Here is an 18,024-nt window from a genome sequence, read left to right on the forward strand (position 1 = left end):
AAATTACATTCTAAAAATAGCATCCTTTGAGATCACAGGAATTGCCACACTAGAAATTCCACAATAATGATTTTCTCTTGGTGGTGATGTTTTTTCTTTTCCTGACCAGTGAGCATATTTTTGGGTTGTGAGGATAATGCTGAAAACAGTTTTTCTGGTTTCCTTTTATTTGAAAAGTCAAAAAAGGATTTCACACATTACTGAATGTTTGGAAAGAACTTTATTTTTATGGCAAGGTTTCTTAGAATCAGAATTTGAGTTACTTGCCTTGAGGTTAAAATGAAAGTGAATTTTCTCTTTTGGAGTATTTCTGGATTTGTTAGGTTGATGAATGTTGTCTTTAAAGCCCTACTTGATGTGTAAAGATGAAGTATGGCTGTGAGAATTATGTACATTAATTTTTAGTCTTAAATATTCTATCTCACATTAAGTAAAAAATAAGTGGAACCAACTACCCAAAATAAATTTATTACTAACCTTTTCTCTTTTATTTGTTTAGAGTTATAGATAGTAGTATGAAAAACTTCAAAGCATTTTTCCGGTGGCTGTATGTAGGTAAGATTATCTGAATATTTCTTTCTGTTTGTTTTAATTCTGTTCTTAATGAGTAGGGGTAATAAATTAATTCTAGTGTTATTCTACTAAAATAAGTTGTATTTTTTTTGACGACTCCTCTGTATAATTCAAAGTTACATTTTTTAAAAAATCTCTCATGCAACACTTCCTGTTATCAAAAATTCAAACCACAAAGAATATACACATATTTATTCATGACATAATTTCATATATTTATATAGATCCATGTGCAAATAATACAAATGCTCATGTTATCTCTGGTATTGCTGTCTTGAGTTTTAAAAGTAATTTGAATTTTTTAGGTATGGTTGTCTTGTTTCCATTTTCTCTGCCAGGGAAAACGATATTTAGATAGAAATCAACAGGACAGAAATGGCTACTAGAGATGCTACTCAAGAAAAGTAGCTGCCAGCTGCCCTGCGTGAGCTGGTCACCAGAGCCAAAAGGACTCTCTCCTGGAATACTGATAATTGGGAGTTATTCTTATTGCTATTTGGGGGATCAGGGAGAACAGAGAGATGCTATAGGATCGGAGAAGGAGGAATTTGTTTTAATTTTTTAAAGAGGAAAGAGAATGAAACCTGAAAACCAGACCAATGAGTGTGACTTGGAGTCTGGTCAGCAGTGATCTCAGAAAGCCTCCAGAATGGCCGTGAGACAGCTCAGGAAAAGGCTGCAGGGGCCTGAACCTTAATGAGACATTTGATAGAGTCAGCACATTGAGTGACAAGAGCTGGGACAGAGATTCAGTGACAGAGTCTGGGCGATTTGGAACTAGGGAGCCGCCTTGCATTTGTGCTCTGGAGTCCCCTTGTCTGTGGCATAAGTGATGCCTTTGTCTGCCTCCTAGGAGGGATTAGTAGCCATGGAAAAGTGGTTGTTCTAGGGAGGAGATAGTTTGTGAGATGGGAGAATTGTCTAAAGTCTTTCATCCTTTCGAGGACTGGACTGGCAGTGGGCAGAAGTTGTAAAGAAGTGAATGGAGGCTTGCTGTTAGGGCAAGATGGGCCCCCTAGGATGAGCTGGGGGCAGAGCAAAGCTGCGGGTCACTACTTGTCACGGGATTGGCCTTCAAGTCCTGAGATTCTGGGCATATTGACTGTTTGCTGTGATAATCCCGAAAAGGAAACTGAATAACCTTACAGGCAATAATTTTCTGAACAGTCATTTCTAATGAAGCCCCAAGCCCATAGCAAAAGTGTTTAGGGCGTTTACCTGATGGGCCTTTGGCCCCATGTCTGCAGCCTCCTGGTTGGCTCCCACTTATCCTCGAAGGGAACAAAGTCTCTTAAGGCGATGTCTGCGCCACAGATAATCCTTTACAATGTAGACAGCTTTGTATTTATGGTATCATTTTAGTTTCTCAACAGCCCTGGGAGGTGGAGGCTGTCACTGTCCACACTTTATACGTGAGGAGGCTTAGGTCAGTGAAGTGATGTGCCCATGTTATGAACCATGATGGAAATCTAGAGAGCCTTTACCACAATTCCTGTGTAATATATAATAATGGATGTTAATAATAACCCTGGAAATTCTGTTGTGATAGTGGTACTGTGTTATTATCCCTCTTTTATCAGTGAGGAAACTGAGGCAGATAAGACTTAAGTGCCTGGCCCAGGGTACATAGCTGGCAAGCATCTGAGGCAGGACTCTCACTCAGATTTTCCTGGTGCCAAAGTCAACCTTATGCTACTTTATAGACCAGTTTCTGGTGAATCTTCATCATCATAGTTTTATATGGGGAAAAAACTTGAATCCTTGTTCAGTTTCTGCCACTAATTTGTAGTGTGGGCTTGTCACTTAGTTTTCTAATCTGTGAATCAGATTATTTCTTAAGCCCCATCCAATACTTAAAAACTTAATAATTATTTGTATTCATCATTGTTTTGGGCATTGCACAGAGCATTTTCCCCAAGATAATATCTAAAAGTAGATATAAAGAGTCAGTGACATATGTAACTCTTAAAATATTAGCTCATTTAAGTGAAGCATTTATATATAATTAGCAGGGGAAATGTTTTGTTTTGTTTTTTTAGGGAAAATGTTTTTGATGGAAAATTTGAAAAAATTAATTGTCTTACAAAGAACAAAGTTTTGAGGAGAAAATGTAATATTTAAATTAAACTTCTATCTAACTAAAAGGGAGAAGCTGTGTTAAAATTGACACTTGCATCACCATAGTAGAAACTAACATTTATATAGCATTTTGAGACTAATAAAGCTCTTTATATGTGTTATTTCATTTGAACAAAGAAATACATAGAATTCTGAATAAAAAAATAGATGAAAAGTCAATGAGGTTTGATTGAATGCAATAAAGGAATTTCACAGAAAAAAATGGTATATCCTAATTTAGAATGTCTGGTCCTAGAGGAAATAATTTTTCCTAAGACATAAATACGGGATACTATGTGCTAAAGGTACTATTTTGAAAGAAGAAATTTTTTCTTATTTCTAAATGTTTTTGTAGTTTTCATTGAAAGATAATTTTAACTTTTATCTTCCCAGCAATGCTGAGAATGTCAGAAGACCATGTGCTTCCAGAACTGAACAAGGTAGTGTATTTTCCTAATGCAGGTAATTTCTAATATTTAGAAAGTTTAACTACCTTGGCAATTCAAGCAATGTTACATAATTAATCTAGAAATTCAGTAAATATCAAATATTTATTTTATAGCAGACAGTGTATATGTTATTAAAACTTTTTCTGAAAAGAAATTCCTGCAAGATCTATATTCTGCCCCAATAGAGATTTAAGATTGATATGATTTGTCAACTGTATAACTCCTATTTGCAAAATATATTATAATAATCATTGAATTGTACTTTAGTAATTCAAAGGATCCAGTAGTACTTCTTTTCTTCCATGGTACTGATCATAATCCATTCAGGCTTTTTTAATCTCATGCATTTCTTATTGTTCTTCTGTGTGAGTTTTTGGATAGGATCTAGCCTGCCACCTTGGAGGCTCTTCAGCACTTGTAGCACTTGAGATGTCTGTCTGTTATCCCATTCTTTGACTATCTGACTGAACCTTTCTTTTTTCTGACCATACATTTTTTGAATTTGGAGTTAAGCAACTTGCCCAGAATACACAGGATGTGTTAGGTGTCTGAGGTTAGATTTGAACTCGGGTCCTCCTGACTTCAGGGTTGGTGTTCTATCCACTGCGCCACCTAGCTGCCCTTCTGAATGATATCTTTAACACTATTTTTTGTGTGTAAGTCCTCAATGGCAAGATGACTACAGCCTGCATACATTTCTATTATCCTTTGGGTCACCAGTAGTTTTGATTCTTTAGAAATTGTACAATTCTGCTGCCATAGCCATGTAGTATTGCTGGAAAACATGAGTGTTTTTTTAAATTACTTATTGTCTTGGGGAGCAGCCTGAGTTGTTTGCTTAGCTCTTCATAGATTTCCACATATGATCCAGTTTATTTTTTTTCCCTCCATTCTGTGTGCCCAGTTCACTGTTCTCTGTAATACTTTTCTAAAGTACATGTACTGTTGGGATAATCAGTGGGCTGCCTCTCCAGATTTCCCCATGATCTTGGTCAATAGGCCTTTTCAATCATTTGGTTTTCTCTTTGTAGATTGTTCAGAGTATTTGTAGATCCTGTTGAGGAAGCTTGAGTTAATGCAATCAGATTTGGAGAATGTCCTGATTTCTAGGGAATACCTGTTACCATTTGGCCTCATGGACACCCTGTGACATTGGTGGATACTTTTGATGAGCAAATCTCCTGGTTTTGTACCTTATTTGATATTAATAATCAGAGAAACTCAAAATAAGGTTATTTCTTTTGGTGTTTTTTAGTAAATTTTGTGTCATCTTAACATATGCATAGGATACATTTCACTGGAAGAGAACATTTAAATCTATATCTTGATCTACTGAATTTGTTTTTATAATCAACAAACAGGGACATCTTATAATTTCCATAATTTTTAATCAGTTATATCAATGAAGCTATAGTCTGCTGTCGAAAATTTTGTAAAAATTTGGCTGCTCCCATCTCATTTTCCTCAAATGTATTTTTCATCCTTATGTAGATCATTCTCACGAAGCTTAAAAATGAAACTTAAACAAAGGACATTGGCTTATTTTGAACAGTTAAAAGATTTTCCCAAGTGCATGGCAGGTGTGTGCAGAAGTTCTCACCCAGAGGACATGTAGTGATGATTACATCAGGGTCTTCTGCTTTCATGTTCTAGAACATCAAATAAAAGTGAGAAATTTTTTCTTTCCCCATCCCCTTTTAATATTAAGATTTACATGGGGGAAAAATAAGTGAAAAGTAGTCATTTGGGTCAGTAAAAATAATAATAATTGTAGTATTAGTAGCTGATGGTAATAGTTCTTGATGCTCTCTTAGTCACCTATTTTTGGTAATAAACCCATTTGTGTTCCTTCTAATCATTTGGCATCTCCCACTCCTTTAGTGGGAATGATGCAAATGATACTCCCTAGATTGGGAGTGAGAGAATCTGAATCTGAATCCCAGTGTAGCCACTGCCTGCGTGACAATGGGCACACGGGCCTCTCTGTGTCTCAGCTTTCTCATCTGCAAAATAGCTGATTGGGACTGTTGATCTCTCTTCATTGAATGAAAAGTACATCAGAACCTAGATTTTAACTATAGCACCAAGAGTAAGCAGCGAAAATGTGGCAAGCTGGAATTGAAACCAGCCAGGTCCTCTGACCTCTCAGATCCTCTGGTTCTAAATTTGTGAAATCTGGACTGTGTGATAATCAGCACAGACTCCAATTCAGCTGCTTGGTTTCTTCTGCGCCATTTCTGCTTAGTGGTGCCATACAATGGAGGCAATTATGTTCAAGTGCAAATGTCATTCTGCTCTTGTCATTATGGCAGTTCTGACATACCTAAACCCTTTTATGTTTCTTGGTATTCTTCCTGTTTGCCTGTAAAAGTTCTTGATAGTCTGTCTTGGGTGGAGCTCATGCTAAATTTTCCATAGGCTAATTTTCCCTTCTACAACCTTTCTTTTTTCCTTTTTCAGGGAATATACTTATAATCTTGCACTATTTTCCTCTTTTAATTTTTTCAAATAAGTTTATATTCTAAATTGATATTTCCTTTGTTATCATATTTTTCAGCTCAGAAAAGAGATTATATATTTGCTGGTTGAGGCATTTTCTTGACTCTTCCACCAGGTTGTTGCAATTGCTTAGACTTCAGTAGAAAATAAAAATAATCCATGTCAGTTTCTTTATTCGTTTTCAGTTTTTCATTCTCAGGTCAGGTTAAAATGTTTTTGACTTCTTATCTTTATCCTTTTCATTTGGTTATGATTTTGATCTTTGCTCTGATGAATGAGTGATCTCATTATACACAGAACAAGAGTCTTTATGGTCTTCATTTTAAAGTCTGTTTTCCTTTGTAGCTTCTCTTGATGATGTAGAGATTAAATAATTGATGCAATGCAACTTTGGCTCCTGGTGAGGAACATTTTTACTTTTAATTCTGAGAACTGTGAAACATTTAAATGGCTTAGCAGATTGTGACAGACTGTCCTTCCCCTTGGTATCTTAAAAAATAGTGACTAAGATGGGTTAGGTCTTGTCTAGCCTGGAGCCAGATGGACTAAATCAGCCTTAATTGAGTAAGATCAATCTTCCTAATGCTCTACACTCTGTATATCATTTGTAGGATTATTTTCAGTCTGAGTAATCAATCAGTCAATGAGCATTTATTAAATACTTATTCTACACCATATGGGGTACCAGTTTCCTGTTCTGTTCCTTGTACTTTGGAAAACCTTATAGCTTTAGAGAACCCCAGTTGGATTGAAGTAGGTGACCCCAATCACAGTTGTATCATGGCCTCTAAAAGGATGAAACCAGAATCAAGCGGTTTTGAAAATAGGATGGGAAAGATGGCACCTGGGAAAGCAGTAATGCTGGAAAGAATAGTTCTGTACTGTTTATGGAGTAAGACTGGCTCACTCTTGATTCTGAGAACTCCCTTTGGAGACTCTTAAGGACATAAGGAATTTAAAAGCCATTTGCTTGATTGAGTCAATAAATAAATAGGCTTTTCATTAATTGTATGAGTTTTAAATGTTAGAGCTTAGTCTGAAGAAACCAATTTATATAAATTTCTGTATCATTTATTGACAGAATGATGTTTTGTTGTTTTAACATTTCTGGTTTTTAGGAAGTTTCCTTTTGAATAAATGTTTTATTCTTAAGAACATTTTGTTCTTTTTCTTTTTTTGGCAGATGACTCAAAAAGATATCTCATTTGTTGCTGATTTTCTTACGGAGCATTTCAATGAGGTAGGGACCAAAATTGTTTAGAATATTGTCTTCTGAGAACCAAAGTGGTGACCCTGTTTAATTATAAAGATGTAATAACATTTATTCTAGTTTAATGAAAGTCTGTGTCAAAGTAAATAAATAAAAACAAAAGCCTGTATCAAGTTTAAAATAACTGAAAAATTGACATCATCACAGATCCATTTAATTATTGAGTAAAATCAATGGACAGTAATGCTTGTTTATCACATATCTCACCTTTAAATGAGTTGATATGAGCTATATTTGGTCTCATGTTATATAATGGAAAATGCACATGCTTTATTATAAAACTATAACTGATAATTTTTTTTAAGTAAATGAGATCAATGTGTTGAATCGTGTAATATGTTTGTTTTCTCTAGGCTCCAGAGCTTTATAATCGAAAAGGAAAGTACTTCAATGTAGAAAGAGTTGGTCAGGTAAAAGGTTTTTATTGAACTTGGCTATTATGCTGTTTTTCTAACAATCTATAAAAATTTTTATAGTAGTATTAGTTTAATAAATATGTTATTGAGAGGTAGCAGTATGCTAGATTTCACAATAGATAATGATCATTTATAAACAATTGTTAAAACAATTATATAACTAATAACATGATTAAACTGTATTTCCTAGAAATAGAGTATTTCACATTTAAATTCTTAGTCTCTTTTTATAGAGATTTTAGTTTATAATACTTTATTTTTATTTAATTTATATATGCTATGTTGGTTATCTGATTTTGTATCACTTTTACATCTAAAAGTGAGATGAATGATCCTCTATACATAATAACAAAGTAGAAGTGCTTCCTATTCTTTGACACAGTTTTTTGTTTTCTTAAGTTTAAGTTCTAAATAATTTGTTTCTAGTATTTGAAAGATGAAGATGATGATCTTGTGTCACCACCTAATATTGAGGGAAACCAGTGGTATGATTTTCTTCAGAATAGTACTCACCTTAAAGGTATTTAATAATACTATTAGTACAATAAATAGACTTTGGTCACATTTTAAAGCTACATAAATCCACTTAAATAAAAACAAGTATTTAATGAGTGTCTTTTATAGCCCTGTCCAAGCTCCTTTGAAGCCAGTAACTGCTTTTGTGTTCATTTCAGTTGTAAAAAGAAACAGAGAAAGTAGAAATCAAAAAAGAGATCTGTGTCTGGATAACATCATTAAATTGTACATACCAACATGCAGTCACTTAGTAGGCATTAATTAAAGGCCTCTTATGTTCCAGACACCGTGCCAAGCCCAGGGGGGGTACAAATACAAAGAATGAAAGAGCTTACTTGAAAACTGACATCATAGGTCCATTTGATTACTAGATAAATCTAAATAGTAACGCCAGTTTCCCACACATCTGACCTTCAAATAAGCTATTTGAGTTGTATTTTGTAACTCATGTTCTGTAATAGAAAATGCATATGCTGTATTGTATTCTATTAGGGGTGTGAGCAAATGTGGGTTTTTTTGTACACACTAGTCCAGCCCCACCCCACCCCCCAATATACATAAACATATATATCTTTATGTGTGTGAAATTTAATAAATACATATATATACAAAATAGTTCAAAAGCAGAGTAGTTTGTGAGAGAAGACACTAGCAGTTAGGAAGATGAGCAAAGACTATGAAGAAGATGACTGATTGAGCTCCATCTTAAAGGTAGAATTAAGGCAGAGGAGCTAGCCAGTGCAAAGGCATGGAAGCAGGAGGTGTGAGGGATCATGGGAGGCACAGAGAGGAGGCCGGTTTGGTTGAATCTTCACAGCAGGGGGAGTAGTCCAGTGAGAATTGAAAGAGAGAGAGAGAGCTCAGGACCAGTTTGTGAAGAGCTTTAAAAGGTATACTGAGACATTTATGTTTGATCCCAGAGGTGTTGGGAAGTCACTGACATGGAGGAGGGAAGTTAATGGTCACATTTGTGCTTAAGGAAAATTTCTTTGGCAGCAGTACTACTGGATGGCCTGGAGGTGTAGAGAAGACTGATGGTAGTAGGTGAGGTGTAAGATGACAGGAAAGGGGGAGGGGCTGGTTTGTGAAGGGCTTTGAATGTTAGAGGATTTTGTATTTGATCCTGGCATTTACTGGAGAAGGAGCTACATGACATGCTTGAAACTGCACACAGGCAAATCGCTTGGTGGTTTAATGGAAAGGGAATGGGGAGAGGATGGAGACAAGGAGACCCATTGGCACCTATTGTGGCAATCCAAGCATAGGGTGGTAAGGGTCTGCACTAGAGTAGCGGCAGTGTAAGAGAAGGCGAGAAGAGGGCATATGGGGGAGATGTTGCAAAGGTAAAATCAGCCGGCCACAGATTGGCTGTGGCTGGTGGGAGGTGGTAAGGGGTGGAAAATAACTCCTTGGTTTGAGTCTGAGAGGCCTGGGAGATTGTATTGCCCTGCTCCATAATAGGGAGAGGAGGAAGTGAGAAAGGTTATGGGGAAAAGATAATGAGTTTTCTTTTGGTTGAGTTTAAAAAGTCTAGGGGACATCCAGTTTGAGATGTTTGAAAGAAAGTGAGAGAGACAAGATTAGAGTTTAGCAGAGGGATGGGACACATAGACTGGGAAATCATCAACATGGAGGTGGTCATTATATTATCCATGGGATTTCACCAGGTAGTATAGAGGGAGAAGAGAAAGGGATCCACCATGGAAGCCTGAGCCTGACCTGCTTTGACAGGGGATAGTATGAGTGGGGATACAGCAAAGGATACCGAGATGCAGGGTGAGCTGGTAAAGGTCACCTGGGAGCTATTGGATAGCAGAATCCTCCAAAGCAGCAGCATGAAAGCACAGAGGGGAAAGATTTTTGTGGGGGTCAAAAGGGCCAACAGTATGAAGTATAACACACTGAGAAAAGACCATCAGAACTCCTCAGCACCTTTGGACAGAGTGGCTGCAGTGAGTCATGAGATCGGAAGCCAGATGGCAAAGGGTTGAGGTGTAAGTGAGAGCAAAGGATGTGGAGGCAAGGAGAAGCTGCAGCTTTTTCTAGGAGTTTGGCTAAGCATGAGAGGCAGGGAGATCCAGGGTGAGGGGATGCTGTGAGCTAAAGAAGCTGTATTTTCTAGACAGATTTGATTGTTTATTCCCAGTTCCTAGAGTTACACTAGAGGAATGTTGCTTGACTCTGCTTTGTTATCCTCCACACTAACTGGTATTCTTGGGAGTAAATCTAGAATTCTTTCCCATTCAATAAACATTCAAGATACCACTAGAAATACTTAAAAAAAAAAATGATAAAATCCATGCTCTCAATAGTCTAGTAGGTTAGAAGAAATAGCAGGATGTATCCAGATGAGTAACTTTTTAAACTACAAGATTGTCACAATTTTTTTCTTAATATAAGACTTTTGAAAAGGGCAGTGATTCACTATGTATGTGTTGAAAGGTAGATAAAAGTGCACCTCTGAGAAAACTAGGTGAGAGTGTCTGAAAAGTGACTTCCCTTCTCAGTTCTTGGGGCACTTCTCTAACCAAAGCACAGAGAAGATGTCTATTTTGGGAAAGAGTGTTTCTTCCCTATATCAATGAAATCAGAGAGCCAGTCCATGTCTCTGTGTTTTGTGTGTGAAGGTAGTATTCCACACAGTTGAATTTTCCAGCTTATAGATGCTCTCCTGACAAAACTTAAAAACAAATTTAGCCAAAATTTATGGAATTCTTTTTAAAATGTGGTCAATCAAATGTACTGAATAAGCAATTAAATACTTTTTAAGTGATTGAATTAGTCTGTGTGAGAGATATTGAAATGCCCAAATTGAATTCTGTAATGATAGTAGGAATGTTGGTTATGTCAACTAGATAGTTAATAGAATACTTAAATTTTTTTAATCTTTTTGTATATTAAATCATAATTTTTTATTTACAGAAAGTCCTTTGCTGTTTCCCTATTATCCTGAAAAGTCGTTGCATTTTGTGAAAAGACAGATGGAAGGCATTATTGATCGTTGTTTACAAAAACCAGCAGTAAGTTTCAAATAAAATTCAAAATAGATTGGAACCAGATCATGGAAGACTTTGAATTTCAGGAAGAGTTTTAATTTTATTTGAAACACTTAAGATTCTTAAGCAAGAAAATTGACCTATGTGTTGGAAATATTCTTTGGACAGTGTCAGGAAGGATAATTCAGGAGCATGAATGTCTGTATATCTTACTTATATAAATGATTGATTATTATTGTGGACATTTTTAAAAAATGGATAAAAAAAGAGAAAGCCTTAAAAGCATTGGAGTATTTTAATTACTGAACAAACTAATCATGAACAGTAATAGCATAAAGGGATTTGATTAGTATCATTCAAGTTTTAGGTTTTGTTTAAAGGACTGCCTAATGGATGATGGAAGCTTAGAAGAGGGAGTTTTCTTCTATGTCCTGTTCCTCTGCTACATTCATTAAATTTACCAGAGAAGAGGCATAGGTCTGGAGAAGCAACGGGGTGATGATGTTTATTGGGAAAAGGGTTGGATTTGGGGTCATAAGATTCCGGCCTGCCTCCATGGCCCTCATTCTTGTTAGCTCTGTGGCAGTGGACAGAGAAGCCACATCCCGTGAGCCTCCCTCCAATTCAGTAAATGTCTTCTAAGTATCTTGGGCTGGGGCTAAGAACTGGAAAGAGAAGAAAGACAACTGAGTCCTTGGAAACTTGATATCAAGTCGAGTGAAAAGATATGTCTTTAAATGGACTCACTATAACAAGTTAGAATATAATTTAAGTGCTTAGGAGAGTTTCTCCAACTATTGAAGGAGGAATAAATCACTTTGAGATGACAAGTATCAAGAAAGCTTCATGGAAGGAGTAGGATGCAGCTGGTCCTACAATTCTGTGGGCTGGAGATGAAGGGGATCCCATGCAAATGCTTTTGTAGGCTGGGTGCCACAAATTAATAAATAGTGCACAGCCTGCTTGGACTGAAATGGTCCATAGCATAGTCAGAAAGGTAGATTCGGCCATGTTGTAGCAATAATCCTTAAATGGCTGTCCTTGAAGTTGATACTCTGTTGAGTCAACAGTAGGGAACTTATAAACTTTAGGACAAGGAAGTAACACCGTGCTGCATTAGAGAAGAGGGAGATTGAAAACTGGAAGAGCAGGTGAAAAGTTAAAGAAGTTCTGAAGAAAGGTGGTAAATATGGTCAACACTTTATTTTTCAGACTTCATGAGAGTATTATGGGGCAAGTATTTTGTAAAGTACTTATTAGTAGAACTCATATTATCATTTAATTTTATACAGCAACTGAATTGTAAGCATTAATCACTTTTTATTGTTTGGTCTGTTTTTCATAGAACACTTCTGTTTGTCTCAAGAAACATGTTCTATTCAGTTTTAAAATATTTTCATTTTTCTAGAATGTTATTGGAAAATCAGTGAATCAAGCTGTCTGTATTCCCTTATACAAAGCTACTCGAAGGTAATTTTCTCTACATTTTCACTGTGTAATTCTGTAGTAAATTCGGGATTTGCTGACTTGTTTTTTTCTTTTCTTTCAGTGAGGACTCTACCCCTCGATTGTTCCAACTGCCCTTCCTGTGAGTCTTTGTCCATTTCATCTTTGACACCTTTTCAGAACAAAAGTTATTGAATCCCAGATTTACACTTATTTTACTTTTCCTTGTTTTTTTTTTTTTTTCCCAGCTGGAATGACAAATCTTCAAACCTACATTATGTACTCTTTACTATGTCAGATAGTTCAGCTTCTAGAATCTACATTTTGAGGAGACACACTGACATCTCGAGGTTAGTATTATATTAAAATGAAAGAATAATAACTGATATGCACGAGCTCATTCCTTATGCAGACAGAGTTTTTCTCCTTGCCCCTTTGTATTCTTAATTGAATATAGATTTTGCCACTAATTAACTGCATCATCTCAAATAACTTAGTCTCTTTAGGTCTTAGTTTTGTCATCTATAAAAGGAAAGGTCTGGACTAAATAGTCTCCAGTTCTGTGATTTTTTTTTTTTTATTGTATTGGAAAGTGCTTGGAATCTGTCCATTAAGTGTAGCCTCTCCTGTGGTAAGAGGAAACAAAACAAGCATCAGATCAATGAATGTTACTTTTTTTTTTCCTGATCTCCATGAGCAACAGAATTGGTTACTTGTTCCCTCAGGGAGAGAGCTTAGATTCTGTGATCATTGAATCTAAGGTCTTTGTTTCATGAAGGAGAGGACTGGGAGTTCAGTTCTTGAATGGGTTAGGTGTCTTAGCAATCATCACAAACTAGCTACTGGACAGAGCCCATGTCCTTAAGATATCTAATTCTCTTTTTGCTCTAGTATGAGTCACTTCAGCTTTCAGACTGGTGAGCAAAGAAGCCACACACTCTGCTTTCCCACTGATAATGGCTTCTTTGGTTTTGCCAAGGCCAGTTAGTGAGCTCAAAAAGCAGTGATTCCAGGTACTCTCAGTTCCTTTGAAAAATGGGGGGTTTATACCTGAGTTCTAAGGAAATCTCATGAAGTTAAGATAAACCTGATAAGAAAAGGGGACAAAAAGAAAGGGGACAAAAAGAAAGTTGCTGGATATCCTTCTTAATTTACTCGTGACAATATTCTTAGAAGTTATAAAATATTGATGATAGCCTCTATTTTTCCTGATGCTTTAATCCAATTAATATGTTTTCTGCAGGGAGAACTAAATTTGTATTTCTTTAGGGTAGACTGTATAATGTAAGTAATGCACTGAATCTTCCAATCAGGTTCTTGGAAAAAACCTTTAAATTATTGATTTATCCAGATTGACCCACTGAGTACACTTATCTTTTTTCTTCCTTTCTCCAAGGTCTGTCAGTAATGGACTACTTGCTGTTGAATTTGGAAATTTCTTGAATACACCAAATGAAAACTTCGAAAATAGGTATATTTTGAGCTTTGTCTAGAGAACACACAATTAATTAATAGTAGTTTAGTGGTATATTTTACTCTTGAATATCAATATTTTACTTATATCTCAATTAAGTAAAATGGAACTTAAGGACTGTCAAGCATGATAATGTTGCTAGTGTGTGCTATGGTGAAAAAAAATTTCTTTACATTTTTATAGTACATGGAAGAATAATTTAATCTGTAGTTGAGTTAATTATGGGACGATAATATGTTTCATAAAGATAGGGATAGAGACAAGAGCTCTGATTTCATTGATGTAAGAAACTTCCTGATGGAGACAATTTTAGCCTTGTAGGTTCATATTTTTTTTTTTTTAACTTAATCTTAGGGAATTGGCCGGGCACTGAGACTTAAATCTTCCAAACTCTGAGGCTGGCTGTCCATCTATATTGTCCGTGCTGCCTCTCAAAATACTTGAAAAGATGGATGGTAATTAGGACACTTAAATTTTGGGCCAAGGTGGCAGTTCTGCCCTGGGGATTTAAGAGACAGTATGGGTTTCAAAAGTTCTGATTCTGGCTATACCAGATTAACTGTGTATCCAATTAAAGATATTCTGTGTACATAATTTCAATGAAAAATAACTCATCTTCCAGAGTCAGCTGATAAAGTAGAAAAACTAAATATGGAATTCTTTTAAAAAATTCTCTTGTCCATCCTTAACAAAAGGAAGCAAAGCCTTTTGATTTATATATTTTTCTACATGAAATCTCACTTTTACCTCCCTGTCCAACAGTTTGAGTGAAACTGAATTTTCTTTAAACCTAGGAGTCACCTTGATGCCATTCAGCTCAGTTTACCATAAAGGAATACCTAACACTGAGTCCTCTGGGACTTTCAGCAGAGGAGGTGATTAAGTAGAGTAAGAACTTAAATCTGATCATTGATCTCAAGCAGGCTCTCTGACCATAAACTAATCATGAATGTGTAATCAAAAATCTAGTTCGATTAATCTGTCATAAATAACAGAACAGCAGGTCAGTGGGAATTTAGAAGAAAATAGAATGCATCAAATATAATGAATCTTGAAAAATATTCTAAAATAAGATATGACTTGATCTTTTTCTTTTTCCCCTCCCTGCCTATTTAATGCCTGTATTTAAAGTGATCACTCAGTTAATGAATAACCTCTAAATATAATAAATTCCATTTCACTCCAGCCCCTACAGCTGTCTTGATGCACATTTTTATGATGATGAAACGATAACAGTTGTTCTGAAGGAGAATGAAGAACAAGAAGGCAAAGAAAGAATCTTAGCTCAGTTTCCATTGTCTTTGGTGTATACTAAGGAAGATGCTCCAGAGAAGGAGTTCAGTGGGACAACCACTAAAAGGTAGAGGGACATTGGTAGTTACCTCTCTCAGCTAATAATTAAATGTTTTTTTTTGTTTTTTTTTTAATGTAGAATGTAGAGTCAGTTATTCAGGGTATGATTAGTAAGGGTAACCTATTGGGTAACTGAAAAGCAGGGAATTCCCCTTCGTTCTTCTGCCTTCTGTTGTTAGAACAAGGTGAGATGTACTTGGGTGGAGTGAAATGAGTTCCTCATATCCATATCCCAGGAGAGCCCTGGAACAGCATTAATATAGATAGACTAGAAGGCTGGTTGTGTGTGTGTGTGTGTGTGTGTGTGTGTGTGTGTGTGTGTGTGTGATTTTTTTATCTTTTGGAATTATATATATAATTTTTTATCTTTTATCTTCTTTCAAAATGGGATGCCAAATACACAGTAGAATTGGGGGAACTACCACTTTCTACTCTACTGTTCATTGTGATGGTACAAATCAAGATCCATCCCCACTAATTCCCCATCCCATAAGAACCATATATTCCCACCTTCAAAGGAAAAGTCTTATATGATTGAGACTTAAGGAACCAGATAGTTCTTTCTCTTAAAGTTTGTTAACCTGTTTTCAAAGAGAATAAAAGCAATACTTGCTTAGGTAAGTTAATATTATAGGCATTTAACTGTTTAAAATTGCAGCATTATGAAGACTAAAACTAGGAAAAATGGTATTGGAAATAGAAAATATTGAAACAAAAAGAAAATATTTAGAGAGATGACGAAGATCTTGGTGATTCTTTAATCAAAGATGATTTCCCAGGCTAGCTTTTGCTTAGCCAGGCCAAAGACCCAAAATTGAATCTTCTCTCTGATCTCACTAACTGTGGGATCTTGGGCACGATCTTAGCCTCCCCGGCCTCAGTTTCATGCTCTTTACAATCAGAGGATTAGGCTAGATGAATTTTGAAATCTTTTCCATCTCCAAATCTATGAGCCTGTGATCTTAAAATTGTAGGATTTTTTCTTCCTTTTTCAAGAGAAGCATTCTAAATGAACTTGGATAGAAGTTGAAGGCACAAAAAATGAGGGGAAAAATAATTCTACTTTTTATGGTTTTACTCTGTGTAGGCTTGATGAACAGAGTGATCTTATACCTACACATACTGTCTTCCTGGAGAGTCAGTGGAGAATACTGGAGAATATGAAAGCGCAGTATGTTGCTGTCAATGGTTTTCGGAAAGTCTCTTGTGTAGTAAGTATTTATATTTGAATAGGGCTTTTAAAATTTTTTATGGCATATTACCTGGATATTTTGGATCCTTAGCTGTTCAGTTTTGTGTTTAGAGAGTACTAAGTTAAAATCAAATACTCTGTTTCTTTATAATCCACATATTCTTTTTATATATCAGAAACCTAAACTTAGTAATTTTAGCATAAATTAAGATAAATGAGTTATTTCTAGGGGCAGCTAGGTGGCAGTGGATAGAGTACCAGTTCTGAAGTCAGGAAGATCTGAGTTCAAATCTGGCCTCAGTCACTTAACACTTCCTAGCTGTGTGACCCTGGGCAAGTCACTTAACCCCAATTGTCTTTGAAAAAAAAAAGTTATTTCCCTTTAAAAGAATCCCATTTTTCTAAGAAAGTTTCAGTTTCTGCTTCTGTTTTACAATTACTGAAAAATATATTTATTGGGGCTGTTCAAATAACATTTTTTAATGTTTTAAATATCTTTAAAACTAAATCCTTTTATATTTCTTTAGTTAAGCTCAAATCTTCGTCATGTTAGAGTATTTGAAATGGATGTAGAAGATGATGGGGAGGCAGAAGAGGAAGATGATGACGAAGAGGAGGAATCTTCATCCCATCATGTGCCTGGTGAGCAGGAAGAATTAATTCAGTCTGCAGATAACCAAGAAAGTGTTGGCAATGAATCTGCCGATCTGGTGGATGCAGTGGAAGATCAGGAATCTAACTTAGATTCATAATCTCAGCTGCAATTATTTTATAATGTTTTCATTATGTTAATAAGTAGGTGGGCTAAGATTTTTTTTTTAGAACACCTTAATTTTTTTCTTTGTACCAAAGAAATAAACAGTTAATTATATTGTGAACAATGTATATTTTCTTTAAATCTGCTTCATCTTCCAGAAATGTAACCATTGGAAGGACATTTCCTTTTGCTGATGTTTCTTTATAAAACTGCCTGAAGAACTGTAGTTTTTAAAGCAAACATTAATTGAATTTGAGGAAGGGAATTCAGTCTTTTCTGCTTCTCAAAAAGTAAGTGTCAGGACTTATTCCTCTTAGCACAATTAATTTACATGTAAACATATTTAAACAGTTGTCATTTATTACTGAAGGAGGCTATTCAGCTTCTTTATTTAGCATTAAAAATTTTTTAATCAACAAAATGTACTATTTTTATTCCATTTCTTCTTTGTAACCCCTGAATGCTTTGTGTTTGTTATATTTCCATTATCAGTTAAAAATGTGAATGCCTGCAATGCTAAGCTTTCAAACTATGAAAAGATTGATGTTGCCCTTATCAATTAAATACCCAAAATACTACTTGTCCTTAAATGATTAACTTTTCACATTCTCTTAATTGAGCTTTTGATTCTATGAATTAAGAATATTCACAGCTAGAGCTATTGGGTATTAAAGACATGTAGCAGACATCTGTACAATTTTACTTCTTGGGAACATTAGGAGTAATAGGTTCAACTAAATATGATTTAGCATTAGTGTTAATGAACTCTTATGCACTGTTGATTTCTTAATGTCCTCTCCCAAATTAATGGGTATTATTCCTGTGCAACTGTCAAATACTCCCACCTTTCACCTCAATCCTTGCTGCAATGTGTTGGTCCATACATAAATCAGTTTATAAAGACTCAAGATTTCTTCAGGCTGGAAAGTGCAATCAAATGAATAGTTCACATGTAAGACTATTCC

The 18,024-nt window shown here is 35.6% G+C and overlaps 1 protein-coding gene across 2 annotated transcripts in view; it reads left to right on the plus strand.

Moving 5' to 3' along the window:
* ANAPC4 (anaphase promoting complex subunit 4) overlaps positions 1–17,649 on the plus strand; it is a 34,275-nt gene extending 16,626 nt beyond the window's left edge. Inside the window, exons 16-29 of one of the 2 annotated variants that reach the window (XM_051965903.1) lie at positions 500–555; positions 3,085–3,131; positions 6,823–6,879; positions 7,263–7,319; positions 7,752–7,845; positions 10,764–10,861; positions 12,246–12,307; positions 12,387–12,425; positions 12,532–12,633; positions 13,680–13,754; positions 14,944–15,117; positions 16,198–16,321; positions 16,830–16,944; positions 17,218–17,649. In XM_051965903.1, the coding sequence (XP_051821863.1) occupies positions 500–555; positions 3,085–3,131; positions 6,823–6,879; positions 7,263–7,319; positions 7,752–7,845; positions 10,764–10,861; positions 12,246–12,307; positions 12,387–12,425; positions 12,532–12,633; positions 13,680–13,754; positions 14,944–15,117; positions 16,198–16,321; positions 16,830–16,944; positions 17,218–17,225 (1,108 nt within the window). In that variant the 3' untranslated portion in view covers positions 17,226–17,649. Of the gene's footprint in view, positions 1–499; positions 556–3,084; positions 3,132–6,822; positions 6,880–7,262; positions 7,320–7,751; positions 7,846–10,763; positions 10,862–12,245; positions 12,308–12,386; positions 12,426–12,531; positions 12,634–13,679; positions 13,755–14,943; positions 15,118–16,197; positions 16,322–16,829 lie in introns of both variants that reach the window. The other variant, XM_051965902.1, reaches the window with a different exon arrangement.
* Positions 17,650–18,024: the final 375 nt, after the last annotated feature.

This window comes from Antechinus flavipes, chromosome 6 (assembly GCF_016432865.1).
Source record: "Antechinus flavipes isolate AdamAnt ecotype Samford, QLD, Australia chromosome 6, AdamAnt_v2, whole genome shotgun sequence".
Taxonomy (NCBI): Eukaryota; Metazoa; Chordata; class Mammalia; order Dasyuromorphia; family Dasyuridae; genus Antechinus; species Antechinus flavipes.